Source organism: Vulpes lagopus, chromosome 3 (genome assembly GCF_018345385.1).
Source record: "Vulpes lagopus strain Blue_001 chromosome 3, ASM1834538v1, whole genome shotgun sequence".
Classification (NCBI taxonomy): domain Eukaryota; kingdom Metazoa; phylum Chordata; class Mammalia; order Carnivora; family Canidae; genus Vulpes; species Vulpes lagopus.
In genome coordinates this window covers 43,977,091-44,001,860 of record NC_054826.1, presented here as the reverse complement: position 1 = coordinate 44,001,860, position 24,770 = coordinate 43,977,091, and the positions used below count along the sequence as shown (strand labels likewise).

The window sequence follows — 24,770 nt, the reverse complement described above, 5'->3', positions numbered from 1 at the left end:
ATCTGTCAAGTGAGTGGTTTGAAACAGATTGGCCCTGAGGGTCTGTCTGGTTCTGATATTCTATGTTCACAGCACTTTTGAGAGAGTCACCATACCCTCGCCATCTACGGTTTCCAGAGAAATAGCATCTGTCACATGAGTGACACAGCATTTGTATCCCTCCCTTTATTTTTCTTCTGCTAAGGTGTTTTAATCCTGACAGTATAATAGAATAAATCACAGCCATCAGAGATGGGAGTGACACTGGCCACACACTTTCGAGATAAACAGTCAAAAATCACTCACCCATGCCTTCCCCTTTGCCCACAGCCTCTGCTGTCTGACAACACTAAGGTTGAACTACAATTTCCATCTGGCTGCTCAGATCTGTACACCAAAATAACCCTCTGCATTGTCTTAATAGCTGTAATGATACTCTGCTTTCTAGCAGCCTGTCTATTCAGACCATCTCAATATTTGGACTTGATTGCTTCCCTTCAGCATATGTTGAGGGAAGTATGGTTGTTATATAGTCAATCAACAAACATCTCTTAGAGCCTACAAACAGCAGCACTAAAGGTAGATTGCTTAGGTTTGATTTTCTTCCCACCACTTATGTACAAGTTGCCTGTCCTTGGGAAGGGTAAGTAACCCCTCAAAACCTTGGTTTTCCTTAAGCATAGTGATGAGTTTTATTTAGGAACCTCACAGGTATGAGGCACACATATTGAGATAGGAACCTCAGTAACTTTAGCTATTAACATTACTGTTACAACCCTTTATCCCTGTGTTAGACAAGAGAAGGAGATTATTACAGTGCTAGAGAGATAGATGAAGGTGATAAAAAGCTTCAAAAAGACAGAGTTCGGGCAGCCCCTCGTGGCTCAGCGGTTTAGTGCCGCCTTCAGCCCGGGGCGTGATCTTGGAGACCTGGGATCGAGTCCCACGTCGGGCTCCCAGCATGGAGTCTGCTTTCCCTCTGCCTGTGTCTCTTCCTCTCTTTCTGTGTGCCTCTCATGAATAAATAAATAAAATCTTTAAATAAAAAAAAAGAGTTCTCAGAATAATTGACCTGGGGGCTAACTAATTCCCATAAATGGATGATTTTCAAGATGCACTCTTATCCACCTGTTTGCTTTGCTTCCTCAACACTTAGCTTAGTTGGTATTCCTGCACCCATCTGTGAAAGCGATCTGTGAATGAGAAGCTATGATATTCCATACAACCAAGGATGGATATGTTTATGTATTACAGGGGGTTTTTTGATCTTTAAAAAAAAAATTATTCTCTCTAAAGAAGAAAGGACTGTGACATACCTGAATTAAACCACCTTTGAAAAGCCAAGGAATCACTGTCTTTCAAGGATGACTGAGGCCCAAGAAGTCAATATTCACTGTGGCTTCTGAGAGAGGCAGCAAGACGTGGAAGCTAGTGGTGGATACATGGTTTAAAATAAAGCAAAAAAGGGTTACACCCACTCTTCCGATCCACAAAGCAAGAGTTCTGGATAAGGGTCATGATCTGATGGAAATGTGCTCTCTTTGTGCTCCACAAAACATCCACTGCTCAGATGTGTAACTCATAGCAAACTCAGTACAAGGGGGGAGCTTACTGCCTTCGGTGTATAGACGAACTCAGAGACTCCACAAATTTCTGTCAGACACACTTGAACCGCCTCTAGGCGGCGGGTGTTCCTATTTCCCCTTAAAGTGATCCTGGATGGCTTTTACCTGTTTTTTTACCTCTTCCTGCTCACACTCTACCTTAGGATTTGTTTCCTGCTGAGAAGTCAGCAGCTTTGTACTGCTGCTCTCCAGCTGAAAATCCTCAAATGAGTTCCCACTGTCCCCTTAGTTTTCTGATTATCATGATCTCCATATTTTGGTCTTTCCATTTTAAAAATGGGGGTGATGTTGAGTTAATAAATGTTAAGATCGCTGAAGAATGCCTGGCACTTCAAAAGTATGCAATGAGAAGTATTATCATGAAACAAACAAACAAACAAACAACTCTATGAAAGAAGATTCCTTCTATTCATTTGATCCCTGCCCCAGCCCCTTTATAAAATGTGCTGAATCCCTGCCAGGGCATGCTGAATCCTTCTAATTCCATTAAAGACCAAAAGCAGGTAGCTTACAATATTAAGCTGCTACATAATTAAACATTCTATGACAAATCATTCTCCTGAGATGTAAACTGACGTTGAACAAAAAGTAAGTTGTTCCCACAGATATTAATTCTCTGTCTTATAGTTTTGAGATCAAGCCATTTGAGTTTCCTCAAAAGGGTTAATAAAAGACCTCATAAAGGTCTCTGAAATCTGAGGCTGAAATTACAGCATGTGTTATTATTACTGTTTTTGTTAGTCACCCAGAAAGCAAGTGAGATATGTGCTTAGAGGATATAAAAAAGAAACAAAAATGCATGTTGGCTTTCACTCAGGGTTTGGCTAAAAATACATTCCAACATGCAGCGCACAGGCATGTCCTAGAAAGCTCGCATGGTACTGGGGGCGGCCAAGAGGCAGCTCTGGCTTTGTTTGGCAACAAAGATCACTTGATCATGCAGAGAGAGTAGGGGGTCTGGCAGAGTCAGCTTTGAGTAAAAAACTGTGCCTTCCAATGTTCCTTCCCAATGTACTGTGGCCAAACTGAAATAACACAGGGCAAACAGATGCCCTATGGGGAGGTGGGAAGGGGGTTGAAGATGGGGGGGAGAGCTTTGGGACCAGATGTGATCCCTTCAAATTCTAATGTATGATGAGAATATCTGTTCAACAAACATTTATTAAATGTCTCTGTGAATGGCACTCTAGCTGGTACTAAGGGGGATGGAAAGATGAATGAGGCACTGTCTTCATCCTCCAGGAATTTACAGCATATATTTACAGCTTGCTATTCTGCATAGAGATGTGACGTGATGGCTTTCAGAGGGGAAAATGCAGTACCAGGTTTCCCAGGCATATAGTGAGAAATCGTACATGTAGTAAAAGCAACAACAAAGACAACCAACCAGAGAACACTATATTTTTGCAATTTTTATATAAATCTACAACTATTTTAAAATTAAAAGTTTATTAATTTTGAAGACCAACCAATCAAATGTAAATCATAGTGTTTCTTATGTAAAACAAAATCAAAAAGTAAATCCTAAACACTCTAAAATTTAGTAAATCCCAAGCCATATCTGTAACACAAGCTCAGTGTCTTCTTTTTAAATCAATCAATTCCCAACCATGAAGTCCTATGCTGGCATCTTTAAGGAACTAAATCTCCCAGATTGACAGTCTTCCTTTGGCCAACACAGTGTATCTCAAAATGATTCAGCTGCCAGAGGTCTTAACCCACATTGCCCTGAAAGCAGAGGCTGAGAAGAATTCTTGCGAATAAGTACTTTATTTGTGATTCAGAGGAGCAGGAGTAAGGGCCAGGGTGAAAAGACAGGCCAGAAGGAAGAGCCAAAATAAGGATGTGTGACAGAGTTGGCCTCTGCTGGGGGTGCCTCGTGATGATGGTGCTGGGACCTTCCAAGGAGCCTTAGACTGTGCTTCTCAGGATGAAGGAGAGGAACAGATGTCATGAGCTTCCTATCTACTGGCTTCTGAACCCACTGGTCAAGGTGGCCTCACAAGTGCTGATTCTGGGATTGTTCACACTTGATTGTCCTCATCCGTAAGGGAATTTGCCACCTTATTGTCTAAAAATTCCAGGGCAGGAAAACAGGCCAGCATGTTGTGCAGAGCTTACTTAAATAGCTCCAAGAGTACATTACAGCAACATTTAAAACCTGAGGATTTTATTTAAAAAAAATCCAGATTTCTCATTTTCTTGATAAGTTGTGAGATATAGAACACTAGACTTGAATTCTCTACAGGCTCCAAATCATCAGAGATGTGAGGCACTGCCTAGACATGCATAATCCAACCTGGGACAGTCTCCACCATGACACATAGTTGAAAACGCAGCTTGTTTCATTCCTTGATCTTACCTGCCTTCTCCTATGAATATTGGACTTTTCGCCCTGACTTGAACTATTCCTAGACTTAATAAATATTCACAGTGAAAAGCAAGCAGGGACTTACTATTAACACTATCTTTCCTCACTGGCTTCATCTTTCAAAATAAATATAATTTGATTGTATTCCTTCCAACAGTAGGTTTCAATTCATCATTATTGCTTTGATGTTGAAGATGTTAGATCAATGGATATAATTAATTGATTACGTGTTATATTCCAAGCCAGATGCTCAAATTAAATCCTCACTTTTAATGTCTAGCAGAATGCAAGATAAGAAGCAGGAGTGCTAAAAGAATCAGTCTACTTGCTTCTTCTGACTCAGAACAAAGAAGTGGACCCTCCAACCAAGAAACAACCCTGTAACACCTGATACACAGGTGTTGGTTTGGAAATACTATAATATTCACAGTGTTCCCAGCTACATGGTATTTATTAAGCAAAACTCTCTAGGAATGAGGAATTGTCTATTAAAACTAGAATCATGGGCTTTTGAGTGAAAAGGAAGATTCCAAGTCATGATGCTAAGCATGAGGTCCTGTATGTTTGAAAGGCTGTTACCAAAGAGATGGTTATATTCTCCAGAGTTTGTCCAGTTATACTCAATGCTTTGAGATGTATGTATAAAAATATTGATGCCTTAGTCCAACCTTCCAGTGATTCAGACTTAATTAGTCCTAAGCAGGTTTGGGGCACAGGGACTTTTCAAAACTTCCCAGAAAACTCTAATGAGTGGCCTAATAGGTAGAGGGACAAGAATGGCATGGGGCTGTGGCCATATTCGCTGTCCCCTCACTGCTCAGCTCAGACAACTCAGCACTTTCCATAGCCTACTTGGCTGTTCAGTCTCTGGGTTTGTGAAGCAGAAAGTGTTAAGTGGGTCATCTCCAGGCAGGGCTTTTGCTACACATACAAAAGGGGGTCAGAATGTGAGCATTTAGTGAGTGACTAAATTGTCACTGTGAACTAACAAGAATTTGAACCCAAGGCAAAATTGACAGTGTCACCCAAATTTGCAGTCATTCTGGGAGGAATTTGTTTGGGCTCTGGATAGTCACCCTGCAGATGCCTAGATTCATTCTTTCTCTTTTCTTTTTTCTTTTCTTTTCTTTTCTTTTCTTTTCTTTTCTTTTCTTTTCTTTTTTTCTTTTCTTTCTTTCTTTCTTTCTTTCTTTCTTTCTTTCTTTCTTTCTTTCTTTCTTTCTTTTTTCTTTCTTCTTTTTCTTTTTTTTTGACATGAAAGTAATATTTTTCCCTTCTGTCAATGTTCCAGCAAACAGATCCATAGAAACATATTTAACCCACTGGTATTCCTCTCTAAATAAATTCAACATTTTTGTTCAAAGTGCTACAGGTAAATTCAGTGTTTTAATTCCCATACGTGAAGCGGACTTTACCTGTACAAGGACGAACTGAGAAGCATGTATTATACAGTCAAGGTGGCAGCATGTGTGGGGGGATTTAAAAGAAAGTGCTTCAAACTATTTTTAAAATAAAATGCATCCCACTGGGACAGCAACTGCCCAATGCCTACTATTCATAAATCAGGGTGAACAAAGAGAAGCTTCACATTTTGTGGCTCTGGCCAAAGAAAAAGACCTGAAAAGGAAGGAGAATAACAGGTTCAGCCGAGAATATAACAGAGCTCATCCGATTTTCTCTGTGTCTTTTTCTTTTTCTTTCTTTCTTTCTTTTTTTTAATGTGTTGTTTTTGTTTTTGTTTTTGTTTTAATTCCCCAAAAGATCTTTCTATCTCGGAGAAAATGCAGCAAACATAATGCTCATAGTAACTTTGGGAAAATATTCCAGATATTATATAAGAGACTGTTGGACCTTATTAAATAAGTCTGTGTTGCACTTATTTTTAATATCTTTGCGCACACTCAGTATTTGTTCTGATGGCTCCCAGCAGAGATTTATTACGAAAGTAGATCTGACTTGAGGTTGAGTGGAAAGGAAAGCAGCCAGTGCAGAAGGAATATTGAGTAACTTGGTGCAAGGGAGTTTGGCTGCAGCAGGGAGAGGGCTTGTGAGATATGCATGCCAATTAAGGTGCTCAAGAAATGAACATGAATTCATTTCGGGTACACACCAGCCCCCTCCTCTTCCTGCATCCCTAGGGATGCTTCTGGAATTGCCAGACCTGAAAATTAAATTATAAACCTAAAACAAGACGCTGAAAATGTAATGTCTCCTTTGATAATATCAGTAGGATGATTCATCAGTGGGTGGGGCAGCGCCCCTCCTGGACGCACAGTGTAAGGCATGGTGAGCCCGACATTGGCAATTACTCCAGCTCTCAGAGCAGCTTCTCCAAAGCTCCCAGTTGGAATTATATCCTGTCACATATCACATTGCACCCAAGGCCTCCTACACATATGACACAGTAGGTCCCTACAGAGGCACAACCACAATCTGTGGCACCAGCGTGGAAAAGCCAAAAGGGAACCACCAATACTCGCAAAAAGCAAATGTTATTGCACTGCAGTATGTGAGTGTCAAAGTGTGCTGCAGACAACTCTTGCAGGCTGGCATTTCACGAGGTGGGACTTAATATCATCATGCTGGACAGACACACAGCCCACATGTTCTAAGTTCCTTTTCTGAGCCATGCTTTACATTCGTCTTCTTGGAACAGGAAACAAGCCACTAAACAGAATAAATTCTCTTGGAGTTGCAACCGTGAGTCACAGCACAAAACTGCAAAGAATTTTGTTTATCTCCCTGTTCACAAGAGTCAGAATCCACATGAGCTGTCTGCTGAGTCACTCATACTGAGGATAATAGTAACAATAACAACTCATAAAGGGCCACCAGAGTTCAGAAGGCTGAGGTTTCACCAAAGAGGTGGTTTGTACGTTCAGCCTTGTGGGAAGGAGGGATTTGGAATAGGCAGATATGTATTCTACAAAGAAGAAATGGGCAGAGGAAGGTACATGCTCTTTTTGCTATTGCTATGGCCTTCAGGGGCTGGGTATATAAAGTCAATGACTGAAGAGATTACTGGTAGAAGACAAAAAGCAAGAGATGTGGCCTGTGGCAAACTGGAATGTGAATGGACTGGCTACAGGCACTCCATTCAAAATTTCTAAAGCAATCTGTAAGCCGAACTAAGCATATCTAGGGGCTAAGTATGCCTGTGTGCATTAACTTTGTGACCTCTGATTTAAGGGATAAAAAGGAGGCCACCTCTGAGTAGGGGAGTGGGAAATAAAGCTAGTCCTGTTTTATTTATTTATGCCTGGAATACAAAGTCAAGTTTGGACTGAGTAGAGCCTACAATGAAAGTTCTTGCTGCTGTTGTTTTCCCAACTCTCTTTACAAGAATTTCTTCTTTTTCCTATCCATTGATTACCTGTGTTCCCATCTGAGCTTCTTATTTCTTTTCCTTGTACATTTTTCCTGGATAATCACACTGAGTCCCATGAAATTATTAGCTGTCAACTCCTAAATCTCTATCTAGCTCAAATCTCTCAGCAGTATTTCAGAGTTGTATTTTTGACTGCCTATTAGATATCTACATGTGCATGGCCTAAGGGCACCTCCAACTCAAAGGGTCCACAGTTACACATACTATCTTTACCTACAAACCAGCTCATCCTCTGTTCCAAACCCAAGTGACTGGCACTAACATTTAGACAGTTTCCATAACCAGAAACTTCAGTCCTTGAATCTTCTCTCCCTTACCTTGTTTTTCCTATGAGTTGCCACAAAGTATTGACCTGATATTCTTTTTTTTTTAAGATTTTATTTATTTATTCATGAGACACACACACACAGAGAGAGAGAGAGAGAGAGAGAGAGAGAGAAAGAGAGGCAGAGACACAAAGGAAGAAGCAGGCTCCATGCAGGGAGCCTGACGTGGGATCGACCTGGGACTCCAAGGCCCTGGAGTATGTGAGTGCCAGAAGGCAGGCACTAAACCTCTGAGCCACCCAGGGATCCCTTGACTTGATATTCTAAACATCCTTAGCTTTGCTAGATAAGTTACCTATTGGCAGGAATACAACACAGACTCACTTGCACACAAACATACCCACCCTCCCCACACATACACACACATACTTGGTCTTTGCTTTATTAAGCCAATGATAGAGAATGAACAAGGTACTGTGGTCACATAGGAAAGGAGTGATGAAATCTTTTTTCTGTATTTTTCTTGCTCTGAATCCATACAAGGTGCTCTGTTGCTGATGCTACTCTTTATATAGTCAGGAACCTAACAATATTGAGGGAAAAAAAAAATCCAAACTCTTGGAACAATGCTACTAATACTCAGCAGTATGTCACCATTCCAGGAGAACTTGAACTAACAATCTATGCACTTCCATTTAAGGGCTTATATACAAGTATTGACCTTTCCTATCTCTTTAAGTAAACTCAACATCAGAAAGGTAAAATACTCTTTACAAAAGGACAAAGCAGTCAATGCCCAAGATTCCCAGAACAATGTCTGCCTCCACTTCCACAGTGTCCTAAAAAGTCAATGATCTCTGTGGCTCAACAACATTTTTCAAAACATCTTCATCATCCCAGGTCAGACTACCAAACTCCCTTGCCTGGATGGAACATGCTCTCCTAATCTTCCTCACTGAGCATCTTGTCTCCCTGTAATATGTTCCATAAACTGAAGGTAGCGTTATCTCCCTGAAGGACATCATGACCCACTTTCACGCTACCACTCTAGCTCATTTGTCCCCACTCCACATTCAGCTAACTTGAACTTCTTGTAGATTCTTGCAACAACCAAGCTTTGTCATCTCTGGCCCTTTGCACATACGGTATCTTTTGCCTGAAAACTTCTTGTTGCCCATCTAATCCCCCAACTCCTCATCCTTCAAGTGTATGAAAGGATGTCATAATATCTGGCATTACTAATGCACAATTCTGGGGTAGATTCCTCTCCAGAACCACAGGGTATTTTCTCTTTTTGGTGTTTTTCAGATATACCTAATTATATATCTATTAGATCTTTCCTTTTTACCAACCAACTGCATGTGGTTACAGACTGTGTTTGCCTTATTCATTGCTATACCCCATAACTTAGAGTTGCTTCATGGGTGCTCAAAAACATATTTGAATTAATTTGAGTGAAGGGGCAAAAATAGGGCAGTGTTTCAGAAATTCAATACCATTGATGATACAAAAAAAAAAAAAAGGAATGCCAGGGGAAGGACTAAGGGAAGGAGGCAATTTAAATGGTGAAATAGTTGTCCAGTCTTGAAATGTTAGAAGTTTCCCATGGAATAAGAGATTTGGACAAAAGATAAATTAAGAAAATACAACTGTCATGATTTGGTGAACACAATATTTAAAAAAGACAGAGTCTTCTTGGAAGACCAAAATGTAAGAGTTGTGATACCAGTTCCCCAAAGCTAGGATATAAAAAATGGAAACAGATTTTGAGGAAATGACAAGTTTTCTACTGGACTATTAAAGAAGACATACTCCGGGAGCAGTTAGAAAAGTAGAAATGGAGCTTGGAAAGACCATTCATGTTAGACTTGAGTATCAGCAGAGTTGGGACCCCCTTTTATGAAGCCAGTCAGTATTCCTTCTCCACTTCTGATACCATAACCTTTCTTTCTGGTAAGGAATTCATTCCATCCAGTTTAGGAGGCACTCACCATAAGTCATCTCCAAGCACAGAGTAGGCCTAAGTCAAAGGCATGGCCAAGTAAAGTCAAAGTGATGGAGGCATCAGTGTGTACCCCCTGCCAGGCCTATCTGGATCTGACCCTTTCCAACAATGTTATGGAGGGCAGAGAATATGAGAGTAGGATTATCAACAGACATCCTCAAATAGTCTCTCCAAAGAATAAAGCCAAGTACAGAGAATGAGAGATGGTATGTATAAGCCCAGATGCATTGTTAGATTCTCCAGTGATGGAAGACAAAGCATCACACTTTCTGTATAAGTTCATTTCAGTTGGAATATTATCTCACTTTCATTTGTAACTGAAAAAAGTCTTGAAAAGTAGGCACAGTGAATGTTGAAGTTATAGGAACTGGACTGTTATGAGAGTGCCATGGAAAAGAAGAGCAGAGGGCTAAGGGTGAAAATGGAGAAGTACCACAGAAAAAAGAGCAAAAAAAAAAGAAATACAATTCAGAGAAAGTTAGATGCAAAGTAGGAAGCCAAATTTACATTAGGTAATTACTTAAAGGGTAATAATTGGGCAGACACAGAGATTTTATTTTAAACAACATAGGTTTAATACCAGAAGGGCAGTGAATAATACAACAAAGAAAATCCAGAGAAGACTGAATCACTAAGTGACAAGGACTCCTAATTATTATCCATAGAGTGATGAGAATGGATTTTCTCTAGAGTTTATAGGGACAAAATCTTCCCTTAATTAAACCCTGCCCTAATATTCACATTTATTTATATGCCATAGAACGCACACCTTTAAAAATGTTTGTATCCAATGACACTACCTTAGAGATTTTTTCTAATCTTTTTTTCTTTTTTTCTTGTAAAGTTGTTTGACTAGCAACTCTGTTACAGTCTGTTGGCATCAACTGACAGTTGTTAGATGGTATCTTTCCTTCTTTTCTAAAAATAGGGAAATAATGTATGAGTTATGTTCATCTTTGGTACCAAAAGGTATGGTGCATAGGAAGTCAAGCACACTTTACCAACAACTGGAAGAAAAATTCTGGATTTGAAGATGTCAGAAATTTTTGCAAGTCATAAGAGACGAGGGCAAGGAAAAAATATTTCTCTTGCACACAAAATTAAGAGAGGTAGAAAGCAGATGATGACCACTTTTATTGGTAACCTAATTAAAATGACAATCTGATAACCACTAGCATTTATTCATGACTTATTAAAAGAAAGATAGCATGCATACCATGATAAATGCATAATCATAAAAAAAATGACCCCAGTAACGATAATGTGGGAACTTTTGCAGAGGGAAAAAAAGGAGATAGAGTGGGTCTATGTTCTAGGATTTGATCAAGCTCTCAATAACGGAATATATCAGTACTGGGGTACAGGCAGTTTAACTTTGGGTCTGCATTCTAAACTGCTCTCCTATATGCCTCTCATATGAAGCAAGAAGAATTCAAGTTAGCCAGCAAGAAGACAATGAATGCTGACCTGACAAACTTTCGAACTTCACTAAAACTTAAAAATGTTCTTCGTGGGTAAAGGGCTGGAGTTTTCACAACAGAATCTTTCTAACTGTTGCTTTGGGTACAGTGGTGAAAGAACTGTTTTAAGACACTGGTATAGGCAGAAATGCTCATAGATTTCCACAGTATTTCAACAATTCTTATGCACACTGATTGAATGACTACAGTTAACACGTTAGCCTGTTAGCAGTTCTTCATGAGTCCCTAGCACATTAACACAGGTTAAATGTATGCTACACCAGGTTAGACATAGTAAAACATTGCCCCAATTAGTTTAAAGATCACAAGAGTGAAAACTGGCTTATGAAATACCAAAATCACACCTAGCCTAAAATGTGTATGTGTGTATGTCTTTATGTATTTTTTTAAGTGCATCAAGGGGCCGGTGAAAGATATTTCTGTGCTAGAACTGATTGAGAGAACCAATGCAAGCATATTTTCAAAAATCCAATCTTCTCCCAATTCTCTCTTCAACCTTGACCCAAAGAGACAGCCTGAGGTGCAGAGAAAGAATTCAATCTTGGCCCTCTCTCAGGAGACCTGCAGTACTAACTGGAAAGAAGGGCTTTTTGAGGCATGAGAAGCCTGGCTGAACTCTCTGGCCCACTGGGCCTTGCCTAGCACAGAAACCAGTCAGTTCTGCTTACCTGAGCAATATCATTTAGATAGCAACACCTTTCTTGGCTAGTGTTCCAGGTTGAGAGGTTGTGCGAAAAGGTGATGACTACCGGGGAGGGCAAAGAATCAGTGCTGACAGCCTGGCGCACGTTCTGACAGCAGGAACTTTTTCCTACAGTGGTGGTTGGAGGAGAGCTACTGTAGGCAGAGAGGCCTGCAGGGAGTCTAGGACAGTTGTGGAATGGAGGCGAATGCGGAGCAGAGGAATAGAGATCCACGGTGCTGGCAGTAGCACACATTGTACATTCAAGATAGCAACTGTAGTTCCTACGGTAAGGAAGGTTTAAAGCTGTTGATACTTAAAAAGACTCACAAATTAAACTTCATAGCCTTTGACTTAGGCTTTAATGGCTTGTTTTTGTTTATTTACTTGGGAGGTGATCCAACACAGTACTTCAAGTTCAAGGCCCAGCTCTTGAATCCAACCTCCTGGATTTACAATCTCTCTTTACCAATTCCTACATTTGTGACCTTTGGAATGATTTCTTTAACCTCTCTGTGCCTCAGTTTCCTTATCTAGCAAAAAGAAGATAATAACAGAACCCATCTCACAGCACTGTCGTGAATGTTTCCCTGAGTTAATATAAACAAAATGCTTAGACTGACACCTGATATATGGAAAGTGCTCAATGAATGTTAGCCATTCTTCTTTGGTCGTTCTTGTCATCCTTGTTTGATACATCTGAAAATGGTGTACTGATCCCAGTGAAGCACAGAATGTAGACCTGCACATAAATATGCAGAAGCAGAGTTCAAGTCTAACTTGAGGCTCCCAAGCCATGGGGGAATGTCTTGTGCATCACGCTGCTCTACACCCTAACTTCAGGGTTCCAACAAACAAGCTCATACAATCTGCCTGGGCACTTGGCTGACCTTCATTATTCAAAGTGGCATCTATTTCACAGGTTAGAGTGAGGCCGGGTGTGACCAGGGATCAGACCCCTGGTCACTTTTGTCAGATGCCTTAACTCTCAGACCACTAGGATGCTATTCAGGGCAGAATTAGTCATTTACTAATTACTAATTACTCCAATGGCCACAGACCTAAGGTCAGCAATCTTCTCCCTTCACACCAGGAGGATCCAGCATAATAGAGGCCAGACAGGTAATTTGCATTGTCTCTTCTTAGGAGCAGAGGCTGATCCTGTGTTAAAAGCAAGCAAAGAAGGTATAATTTGATGGGAACTTCCATTAGCTCCTCATGGGAACACCGAGCCTACCTCTCCTGCTGGGACCTGGCAGGTTCTCATATTTGATACCTAAAGATACTTTGCAGGGCAACCAGACAGGTCTGACCCTGGCCCCACATCACTTTTAGTAGTTGGCAATTCTTTTCCACTCTGAGCATCTGGAGAGTCATCCAACTGTGTTTGCCAAACTTGCTTGAATGTGAGAAGCATGTTTGTTTTATGATCAGTGTCTTGGGTTTTAAATAAGAATACCACAGGAGATGATCCCGCTATGATCCTTGCTAATGTACCTCTAGGCTAATAAGTTCTGAGATGATCCTGCTCTTTGATTTCATGAATAAGAAAATAAAATGGGAAATGCGTGACATTTAAAAATTATTGTTATTCCTGAGAGTAAAATTTATTTTAACCCTCTCTGTAGTGGCTAAGTCTCACATTGACTATGATGCTTGCCAGATTGTATCTCCTGTTCTTCCTCTCCTTAAATATGTGCTTATTTACTTCCTGAGTTCAATTTTAGAACCCATCAAAGTAGATCCACTCAGACTCTGACTACATTTTCATGCATAAATTCATAGATGTCTTCAGAAGGAACTGCACTTGCATATGCAAATACTTTCCAATGCCTTTTCATTTCTACTTTTGGCCTGCAGTTTTTAATTCATGCAAACACATTACACAAACAAATATGGGCTCAGTAACAACACACGGCATGTGTGAATTGTTAATTGCAGAGCGATGAGTTTGATATGGCCAAGCAACTTCCATTATTATCAATGGAGAGGAACAAGATTAAACAGGAAGAATAAAGGTATATTTGAACATAAAATCCCCAGCATTGGGTTTCATTTTATGTAAATATTAATAAGGGAAAAGGTGACAGGACAATCCACAATTCAACAATAATCTGGGATCTATAGCTCAGTGCACAATGATCCAGAAACCGGGCTGCACCTTTAATGAGACTTAGGCAGAAAGGTCTACATTTCAGCACAGAATCATAAGAAACAAAAATGTGTGCAGCAACACCGTAAATAAAACCAAAAATATAGCAGAACCTGAAAGGCTTTCAACAATACTGAACGTGCATCACCTTTCAAAATATTTGAGTCTTATATTAGTGATACTCCTGGAAATAACAAGTGTCCTAATGTTGTACATTGAAAATTTAAACAGTCCTTAATTAATTAAGCTGTGATTCTTCATATTTTTTTTCCAATTCCCATTCATGCACTTAGGGGTCAGGAGAGAACTTAGTGAAGTAAAACATTTGTTGAAGTTACTCACAGATCAAAGACATCTGATACAGAGCAATTTTCAAGCAACCCCTCCCCTTGTTTGAAGTGTGTTTTATTTACATGATGATAACTCAGAAAATGAGAGTGTAGATTAAATATAAATTGTATCCTGCAAGGGTCTATGGTTGCAGTGGAAATAGAATTTTAACTATTTCTCTGCTGATTTACTTAAATATTCTCTGAAATCTAAAAACTGGAGCTAGGCTAACTGGGGGCATATGAAAACATGTTTGTTTTTTTGTATTTTTGTTTTTTTAAGAACGAACACTGGACTACAGATTTGTGTGTGTGTGTGTGTATGTGTGTGTGTGTGTGTGTGTATATATATATATATATATAGAGAGAGAGAGAGAGAGAGAGAGAGAGAATATATATGTGTGGTTTCCCAACAGGAATGGAATTCTAAGCTCCTATCAATTGAATGTGACAACCCCACACCCCTAAAAAAATTTATATTGAAGCCTAATCCCCAATGGTATTTGGAGGTGGTACTTTTGGGAGATGACTGAGTCATGACAGTAGACTCATCATGAATGGATTTAATTATAAAAGAAGACCCAGAGAACACTCCCTCCTTCCTCAGCTATGTGAGGACACAGGGAAAGACAGCTGTCAATGAACCAGGACACTAACTGGCTAGTACATTTATCTTGGACTTCTCAGTCTCCAAAACTCTACGAAATAAACGTCCATCATTTATAAGCCACCAGTTTAAGATATTTTGTTATAGCAGCAGGAAAGGATCAAGACACAAGCTAAAGCATCTCATGAGGAATTAAATTAGTTGCAACATTCACTGACAGGAACATGAAACAAGAAATCAAGGATCAATGTTATGAACAAATGATGCAATAACCTAGCAGGCAGGGCCTGGAACTTGGCAGTGGCAGAGTGACCATTCCCGATGCAGTCACTGTATTTTTGTTCATTCACTTGTAATTTTGCTAAGCTGTTAATGTAAATCACACATGGCAAGGCTGGTACATGAAGCACAGGACATGGGCTGGTGAGTCAACCTCACCATACTGCCTTTCAGCACTGTTTTTGCTTTAGCCTATATGTCCATACATTTACAGCAACCCTTGACAAGTGATAACAAACCTCCTCATGGATATTGGATATGAAGAGAGTGCCAACTGTTAGTGCTTGAGAAAAATATTCTCCACCCCAAAGAAATCAAAATACTGAGAGAAAAATAACTTTTGGTGAAAGTGGCAGGGAGAATTATATCTGTGGAATTGGGTAATAACATACATCAGCTCACCTATGCTCTGAAACACAAAAGGACCAATGCATAACTCAAAATTAACACCACATCTGAGAAGGAAAAAAAATTATATATTGCACAGGATAGGGGAGGTTCAAATAGGTTTTAATCAATATGCCATTTGTTCAAAGAGAATCTAACTGAGAAGCTCGATGTGTAAAACAGTAGAAATTCCAGCTCTTGCAGGCTTATATGTGGGATTCAAGAAAAACAGTTTAAAAGCCACAGATAATTTTGTGTTCCTCAGGACAGGGATTCATAACGGTCTCAGAAATACCCCTTACAACGCCAAAAGGTTTGCTGTACCTTACATCTATCAAAACCTACCATTGTGGGGCTCCAAAGCAACCACCAAATTGTCAAGGAATTCAGTTTCTGGGACAAAAGAGGCACTTCTGTAATTCCCACAGGCTTCTGCTACAGGTCAATAAAAGGATTGTTTTCTGAAACTAGACTCTAAAGGGGGGATGATACCGACAGGCTTTGCTTCCAGTTTTTACCAACCTCAGTGATCGACGCGCAACAGTGCAAGTCAAGAATGTGAGGCAGCTCGGAGCAAGTCAGCGGGGTCAGCTCTACCTACCTTGTCTGGGAAACTCATCTGACTCCCGGTGAACGAGGTCTGTGACTCGGTTTCCATAGTGCATTCTGCTGTCGTGGTCATAGGCCTTCAGAGTCTCGCTGGAGCTGTAGGACTTCTGCGTGGGCACGCGGCAGTCTTCACTGTCCAGGGAGGAACTGGTGTAGCGGCACTCCTTGCCACACCGCCCCCTGGTCAGAGAGCGGTGTCGCCTGTCCTTTACATCCATTATTCCGGGTCTGGCAGAAAGCTGACGATGTCAGAAAGGTGAGGCCTGAGTTTCGGCACTTGTCACTCTGCCACCTAAAAACATCAAAGAAAGAGAACAAGACGGTGATTATAAGAAATGCTGCCTTCTGGTCTGACTCGTGCTCTGACTCAGATAAAAACATAAAAAGGAAATTTGGTCAGTAGCACACAATCTCTTTTGCAAATGCTTAATGTATACTTAAACAGGCAGCCAAGACAGAACTGGATACAGTAAATTAATTTTTTGTCCAGTTAATAGATTTAAAAAAAAATAGTAAACTAACCCATCTTTTGATTTTCCTGTATGTATACGGATGACATAAGTCTGTCGCTAATGTAAGATTTTACTATGAAGCGGTTCAAAGCAAAACAGATTTCACCCATCTTTAATTGCATTCTCTTTTTGCTATAGAGAAGTTGGGGTCAACAAATATCAAATTAAATAAACAAAAATAAAAGAAAGGTGTACGGAGGCATACATATATGCTACTGAAGCTTTGTAATGGTACTAAGTCACATCTGACTATTATAAAATTGCCTAGCTGGGTCTGGAGAATAGTAACATAAGCTATTCTTGACATGCAAAGAATCCTCCTGCAATTTCTTTAATGAACCTTTAGCAAACTCCCAATCAGTTTTCTTTCCTTTACAGATCGGTGGTGTCTTGAACAGGCCTGGTGACTCCCTCGCTTAATCACCTACCAACAGGAGATCTTCCTCACAAGAGGTCTCACTGGCACAACCACCTGATCATCAATCTAAGCCTGCCCATCCCTTCATTGCTGGGATATCCACTGCTGAAAAGAAAAATGAGGAAGAGTACTGAATGCAGTAGGTAAACTGATGGGAAGGAACCTCTTTAACATATGAACTGGTGACCAGAGAGCTCCTAGGTCTGTCACTTGACATCCTGAGTCTGAAATTGTACACCACAAACATCACTCAGAAAAGACTAGCCTTCTGCAACCCTTTGTTTGTCTCCCAGAGTTAGGAGTCTCTTATGGTTTGTGTTCCTCTCTAATTTTTCCCCACTCAGTTTCCCTTCTTTCTCTTATAGTCCCTTTCACTATTTCTTATAATCCACACTACTGTTGCTCCCTGCCTCCTCAATATGTCAAAAAATATTTGGTGGGCAGATCTGTCGCTTTGAACCCCTCTACTCTTCTTTGGCTATTTACCACATTGTCATGGGATGTCTATTTATACCAAAGAACTAGCCTATATGCACAGCGATGTGCATGGCATCCGTCTTAAGACAGCAGAATCCGAGTTATCTTTTCCTTGTCTTTTTATACTCAGAGTCCCTTTTGGATCTCAGGAACCCTCCTGATTTACATTATCTGTATATTTTATCAAATGCAGCTTGTAATCATGGACAATTTTATTTGAAAATTGGCAATTAAAAAGAAGGTACGCCTGTTGTGAACATCAAACACAGTGGTGTTGCTGCCACCATCACTCATAAAAGAGCTAATCTTTAGTTTCCTGGAGCATACATTTCCTGACTGGAGTCTGAGAAGCATTTTGGAGAGTTACTAGTCAAGACCTCAGGACCTGCTTGAAGGACAGAAATAGGCAATGTTGGCATGGAAGTTTTTGCTGCTGTGTAGCTGATCCAAGTATATTAACATTGATGCAATTTCTAAATGCCAAAAATCACCTTCCCTAGTTTACAACATGTGATCTCAACATTTTGGAATTCATATTAGAGGCTGGTTAAGAGTATGTCCATTGAAGTCTTAGATTGGATGCTAACCTTACCAATGGCCACTGAGTGGCCAGAGCTTTTATAAAATTAGTCCTGGACTTCCAAATTTAATTTCTCAACCAGCAAATATGGAAAATAGCAGAATCTACTACATAAAGTTTTGGCAAAAATTAAAACAGCTACTGTGGTATAAAGCTCCTCATATGTTGTCTAATACATGGTAGGGACTCTAAAAGAAATAGGTTTTTTTCTCCGAATAAATTTTTTTCTTAGGCAAGTATAGACTTGCATAAGACAAAAGGTGGCAACAATAATATAATCCCTAGAATTCAAAGTTCTAATTATAAATATCAATACTTGAACTACACACAGATAAAGACTTTCAGCCCCTATTAAAGGTACGTACATAAGACTGTGCACCCACACTGAAGAACTACAGTGTTTCTTTGAGAAATTGGGGTTTTGAGTGAATTTTATAATTTTTACCTCTCCTGCTTCACCTTAAGTTTTTACTTTTTAATGTTTTTAGTGTTCCTGACTCATGAAATCCTATCTCCTCCAATTTGCATCATGCTTTAAAAAGCAAACTGACTTTCTGTGTGTGGGCATCTGATTTTATTTCATATATTTCTAAAAAATCATGTTCTAAATGGGGGCCTAAAGGTATATTATCTATTCATAAAGTGCAAGAGCTATAGTGAATGGCCATTTTGACATTTAATTTGGTTGTCCAGCAATCTTTTCCTGTTAAATTCCTCTTTCTTGGGTATTCCTTTGATAGTAAATTTGTCAGCAATGTCATCTCTGGACAAATGACAGAAGTTTATGTATAATGAGGAAACAAAAAAGGACAAATATTAGAGATAGCTAATTTTTTAAGGAACTGAGCAAAGTGCAGCTTGTTGGCTGAAAGACATTCTGCACTTAGCCTGTCTGTTATTTAAAAATTAGTTTTCAAGATTAAAAAAGACAAAATAGAAGAATTTATGTTACAATCTGGATCTCCAGCTTATTGTGAAAATTTGGGCAGTCTAGAAATGTCCACTTCCGGAAAGATGTAATAAATGTACTTCACGTATTCCTCCCACTAGGTACAACTAAAACACCCAGATATTATATATAAAACAAATATAAGAAAAAATATGAAAGGTGGAAAGAAAAGGCAGACCAGCTAGGGCCTTTACAACCCAAGGAACAATTCTGTGGCAAGTTCCTGAGATTTCTTTTTGCCCTATATATCCCAGACTTGGAGCTAAAGACACTGGCAACACAAAAACATCAATAGGCACAAACAACAAAAGCTCCAACAAAAGCAGGCTTTCTCTAGTCAAAGGACTAACAAAGAAGCAGTATAATAAGAATGAAAATGTGTAGTCAGTAACCTCTTCCCTCTAGCCAAACAACAAGGAAAATACTGTAGTCCCAGTCCCACCTTCATCACCAAAAGCCAAGTGGGGAGCCTAGATTTCCATGCTGCTGAGGTGACAAGGCCTCTCAATCTCAAACAGTGGTTTCAGAAAGGCTAAGAAGAGAGCTAGGATTTTCATCCCTTCCAGAATATAATGAGGCTATCCTCTCCTTATAGGAAGCTTGGCCTTCAACTCCTACTGAGTACTAACAAGATGCCACTTTCCTCTGCTGGAGTGGTATAGGAGGAGGCCTAGTAAGGAATTGTCATTCTTCCTCATGTTGGTCCTTCTGCCTCTTGTTGGTAGTTGTTGGTGTCACTAGATATTGGTATCGGTGGGAGAAATGAGGGGTTATGAGGCACTGCTCCCCAAACGCCAAGGGAGGTATCAGTGGAGTCCTAGTGGGAAGCCAGAAACCCCTGCCTCCTCCCCACTTATCAGCTTCTAATAAGGAGCTCCCTGCCCTGGGGTATTGGCAGAGACTGAGTGGGAAACCAGGACTTTTGTTTCAATCTACTAGTAATGAGGTGGGATTTCTCTTCTGACACAGCAATGTCAGAGGAAACCAATTAAAATAGAAAACCTAAGTAAGACGTAGAATCTCATAACATAATACCCAAAATGTCTAGATTTCAACAACAACAACAACAAAAAACCAACCTGTCATATTGAAAACTAGGAAGACCTCAAACTGAAGGGGAAAAAAAGCAACCAATAGATGCCAATACTGAGATGACAAGGTGTTAGAATTATTTGACACAGACTTTAAAACAGCCATCATAAAACTCTTCAATGAGCAATTATGGACACGCTTAAAACAAATGAAAAACTAGAGATTCATTAAAAAGATAAGAAGTCTTGCAAATGAGTAAAAGATATAAAGAAAACTCTGATGGAAGTTTTTAGAAATGAAAAATGAAATAACCAAAATGAAAAACTTAATAGATGGGCTCAAGAACAGAATGGAGGGATAAAGAATATGAGAGCTTGAAAATTGGACCATGAAAATTACTCAAACTATACAATAGATTAAAAAATAGCCTAGGGAAAAAAAAATGCAAAGAGCCTCAGGGACCTGTAGAATGATAACAAAAGACCTAATGTTTATGTCAGAGTCCCAGAAGGAAAGGAGAAAGAGAGAGGGCTGAAAAAGTATTGAAATAGCAGCTGAATCCATCCAAATTTGCAAAAGACATAAAGTCACATGTTTAAAAAGCTGAATAAACACCAAATGGGATGAATTCAAATGCATCCATACCAAGACATATAGTCAAAATTCTGAAAAGTTAAAACAAAGAAAAGTGAAAGCGGTGAAAGAAAAAAAATAACATCTTACCTACACAGGAAAGCAATTCAAATGAAAATGGATTTCTCATCAGAAACTATGAAAATGAGAACAAAATAGCATAATATTTTTTAAATGCTGAAAAAAAAAAGAAATTTCAATCCAAAATCTTATAGCCAATAAAAATATTCTTCTAGAATGAAGGAGAAAACATAGCATCTAAGATAATTTATCAGTATGGTACTGGCTCAAAAATAGACACAGAGAAGCACCTGGGTGCCCCAGTTGGTTAAGCTTTCAATTCTTGATTTAGGCTCAGGTCATGATCTCAAGGTCATGAAATCAGTCAAGGTTCCATATTGGACTCCACATTGGGCCTACGTAGAGCCTGCTTAAGATTCTCTCTCTCCTCTTCCTCTGCACCTCAGCCCCTCCTACCCTTATTGCACTCTCTCTCTTAAAAAAAAAAAAAAAAAAAAAAGTCTCTTAAAAAAAAAAAAAAGACACATAGATCAATAAAACAGAAAAGCCCAGAAATAAACCTACAATTTATGGTCAATTAGTTTTTGACAAAGGAGGCAAGAATATGCAAGGGAAAAAGACAGTCTCTTTAAAAATAGTGCTGGAAAAAGTGGATAGCTACATGCAAAAGAATGAAACTGGACCACTTTCTTATGCCATACTCAAAAATAAACTCAAAGTGGATTAAGGATCTAAATGTGAGACCTGAAACCACAAAAATCCTAGAAGAGAGTACAGGCAGCAATTTCTCTGACATCAGATCCAACAACATCTTTTTAGATGCAATTCCTGAAGCAAGGGAAACAAAAGCAAAAATAAACTATTGGGTCTGCAGCAAAATAAAAAGCTTCCACACAGCAAAGGAAATAACCAACAAAATTAAAACACAACCTACTGAATAGAAGAAGATACTTGCAACTGACATATCAGACAAAGGGTTAGTATCCAAAATATATAAATAATTGATACAACTCAGCACCAAAAAATCAATCCAATTAAAAATAAGCAGAAGACATGAACAGACATTTCTCCAAAAAAGACATGTAGGGGCAGCCGGGTGGCTCAGTGATTTAGTGCTGCCTTCAGCCCAGGGCCTGATCTTGGAGACCCAGGATCAAGTCCCACGTCGGGCTCCCTGCATGGAGCCTACTTCTCCCTCTGCCTGTATCTCTGTCTGTCTGTCTGTCTCTCTCTCTCTCTCTCTCTCTCTCTGTGTGTGTGTGTGTGTGTCTCGTGAATAAATAAAATCTTAAAAAAAAAAAGACATGTAGATAGTCAACAGACACATGAAAAGATGCTCAGCATCACTCATCATCAGAAAAATGCAAATCAAAACCATAATGGGATATAATTTCACAACTGCCAGAATGGCTAAAATCAAAAACATAAGAAACAAGTGTTGGTGAGAATGTGGAGAAAAAGGAACAGTTGTCTGCTGTTGGTAGGAATGTAAACTGGTTCAGCCATTATAGAAAACAGTATGGAGATTCCTCAAAACGTTAAAAATAGAACTATCTTATGATCTAGTCATCACTACTGGATTTACCTAAAGAATACAAAAACACTAATTTGAAGGGTTATGTGCATCTCATGTTTATTGCAGCCAAATGCATTGCCAAATTATGGAAGCAATTTCAGTGTCTGCTGATGGATTAAAGGATAAAGAAGATATGGTATATATAAACACACACACACATATATATGGTATATACCCATGCATACATATATATAGAGAGATATATAGGTATATGTGAGTGGATGTTTATATACACCATATATATTCCATGTAAGATGGTATATGGTACATATATGTGTGTGTGTGTATATATTTACACACATACATATATATAATCTTAATGGTGTGTGTGTATTGGATATAATGGAATATTATTAAGCCATAAAATGAATGAAATCTTGCCATTTGCCACAATGCGGATTGATCTAGAGAGTAAATGCTAAAGCAAAATAAGCCAGAGAAAGACAATCACCACAGCATCTCATTTATATGTGGAATTTAAGAAGCTAAGCAATTGGATAAAGCAAAAAAAAAAGATAGATAAACTGAAAATCAGACTCTTAACTATAAAGAACAGTTATCAGAGGAGTGGTGGAAGAAGTGGGTAAAATAAAGTGAAGGGGATTAAGAGTATGCTTATCTTGAGGAGCCTTGAGTAATATGGAATTGTTGAATCACTATATTGCACATCTGAAATGATTATAACACTGTATGTTAACTACACTGGATTCAAAATGAATAAATAGCTAAAAAATTAAAATTAAATGCCTGGAAAAAGGAGACAAAAAAACTAAGATAATTTATCACCAGTAGACTTACTCTACAATTTATGGTCAATTATAAAATAGAATAGTTAAAGAATTAGTTCTCTAAAACAGAAAGGAAACAATAAAAGGAGAAATTTTAGAAATAATACAGAAGAAATCAGAAAGGAAGAAAAAATATGGTGAGCAGAATTACGGGTATATACAATAGATTTTCTCCTTTGAAGTGTTCCAAATTATTTTTGATGGTTGAAATAAAAATTATAATACTGTTTGATGAGGCTCTAAAGGTATACAGAAGACATATTTACAAAATTCTATTATAAATAAGGAGGGTTAAAGTGACATAAAGGGAGGAAGTGTTTCTACAATGTACTCAAACTGGTAAAATGATGGAAGTAGTTAACTGTGATATGTAGGTATGATGTAACAACTAAAAATTTTTTACAAAGAAATGTACTCAAAAACACTGTAGATAAATCAAACTGGAGTTCAAAAAATGCTCAGTAACCCACAGGAAAGTAGGAAGAACAAAATACAGAAATAAAAAATATAAGAAAAAATAGAAAACAAAAAGTGAAATTACAGCCTTATTCCTAAAATAACAATAATTATATAAAATGGTAGGTAATCTAAATACACAAATTAAGAAATGGAGAGCTGCAGACTAAATAAAAAAAAATATTACCCAACTCTATGCTGTCAACAAGAAAGTCACTTTAAATGTAACAGTGAGGCATACTGAACATAAAACTAAGGAAAGATATTTAATACAGACATTAAAGAAAATAAGAGGGATTATATTAATATCATATAAAGTTTACTTTACACGAAAGAAAATTAGCAGAGACAGAGAAAGAAATTATATAATGATGAAAGGATAAATCCTCCAAGAAGAAATAGCAACTCTTAATAGGTAGTACCAAAAAAAGTTGTAAAATACATGAAGTAAAAAATGATAGAACTAAAAAAAAAAAAAATCCACAATTACAGTTGGAGATTTCAACACTGGACTCCCACTGATTGATAAAGTAACTATACAGAAAATAAAGGATATAGAAGAATCTCCAAAACACCATCAATCAACAGTGTCTACTCAAAATTTACAGAATATTCTTCCCAACAACAGCAGATTATATACTCTTTTTAAGTATCCATGGAACATATATCAAGAGGGAACACAGCCTGGATCATAAAACAAAAATTAAAAATTTTTAAAGATGTGAACTCATATAGAATATGTTCTCTTAGCATATTGGAAATCAAATCTGAATCAATAACAGAAAGATAAGAAGAAAATCTCCAAACACCTGAAAACTAAACAACACTTTCCTAAATAATTCATGGGTAAAAGAAGGATCTCAAGCAAGATCAAAACATACATTAAAGTGAAGGAAAATGAGAATATAACATATCAAAATTTGCGAGAAACTGCAAAAGCACTGCTGAGAGGGAAATTTACAGAACTAAATACATCCGTTGAAAAATAGCAAAAGCCTCAAATCAATAATCTAAGTTTCCATGTCAAGAATGTAAAGAAGAAAAAGAATAAACTCAAAAGTAAGAAGGAAGAAAAGAATAAAAGGCCAAATTCAATGGAATTGAAAACAGAAAAATAATACAGGAAAGCAATGAAACAGGCTTTATCTTTGAAATGATCAATAAAATT

General features: G+C 38.4%; 1 protein-coding gene across 14 annotated transcripts in view; it reads right to left on the bottom strand.

Moving 5' to 3' along the window:
• The window catches only part of TENM2 (teneurin transmembrane protein 2), a 3,550,639-nt gene that overhangs the window by 911,101 nt on the left and 2,614,768 nt on the right, over window positions 1-24,770 (bottom strand). For all 14 annotated transcript variants that reach the window (XM_041750467.1, XM_041750468.1, XM_041750477.1 and 11 more), the window contains one exon: window positions 16,153-16,452. In XM_041750467.1, coding sequence (XP_041606401.1) covers window positions 16,153-16,378 — 226 coding nt within the window. In that variant the 5' untranslated portion in view covers window positions 16,379-16,452. The remainder of the gene's footprint in view (window positions 1-16,152; window positions 16,453-24,770) is intronic.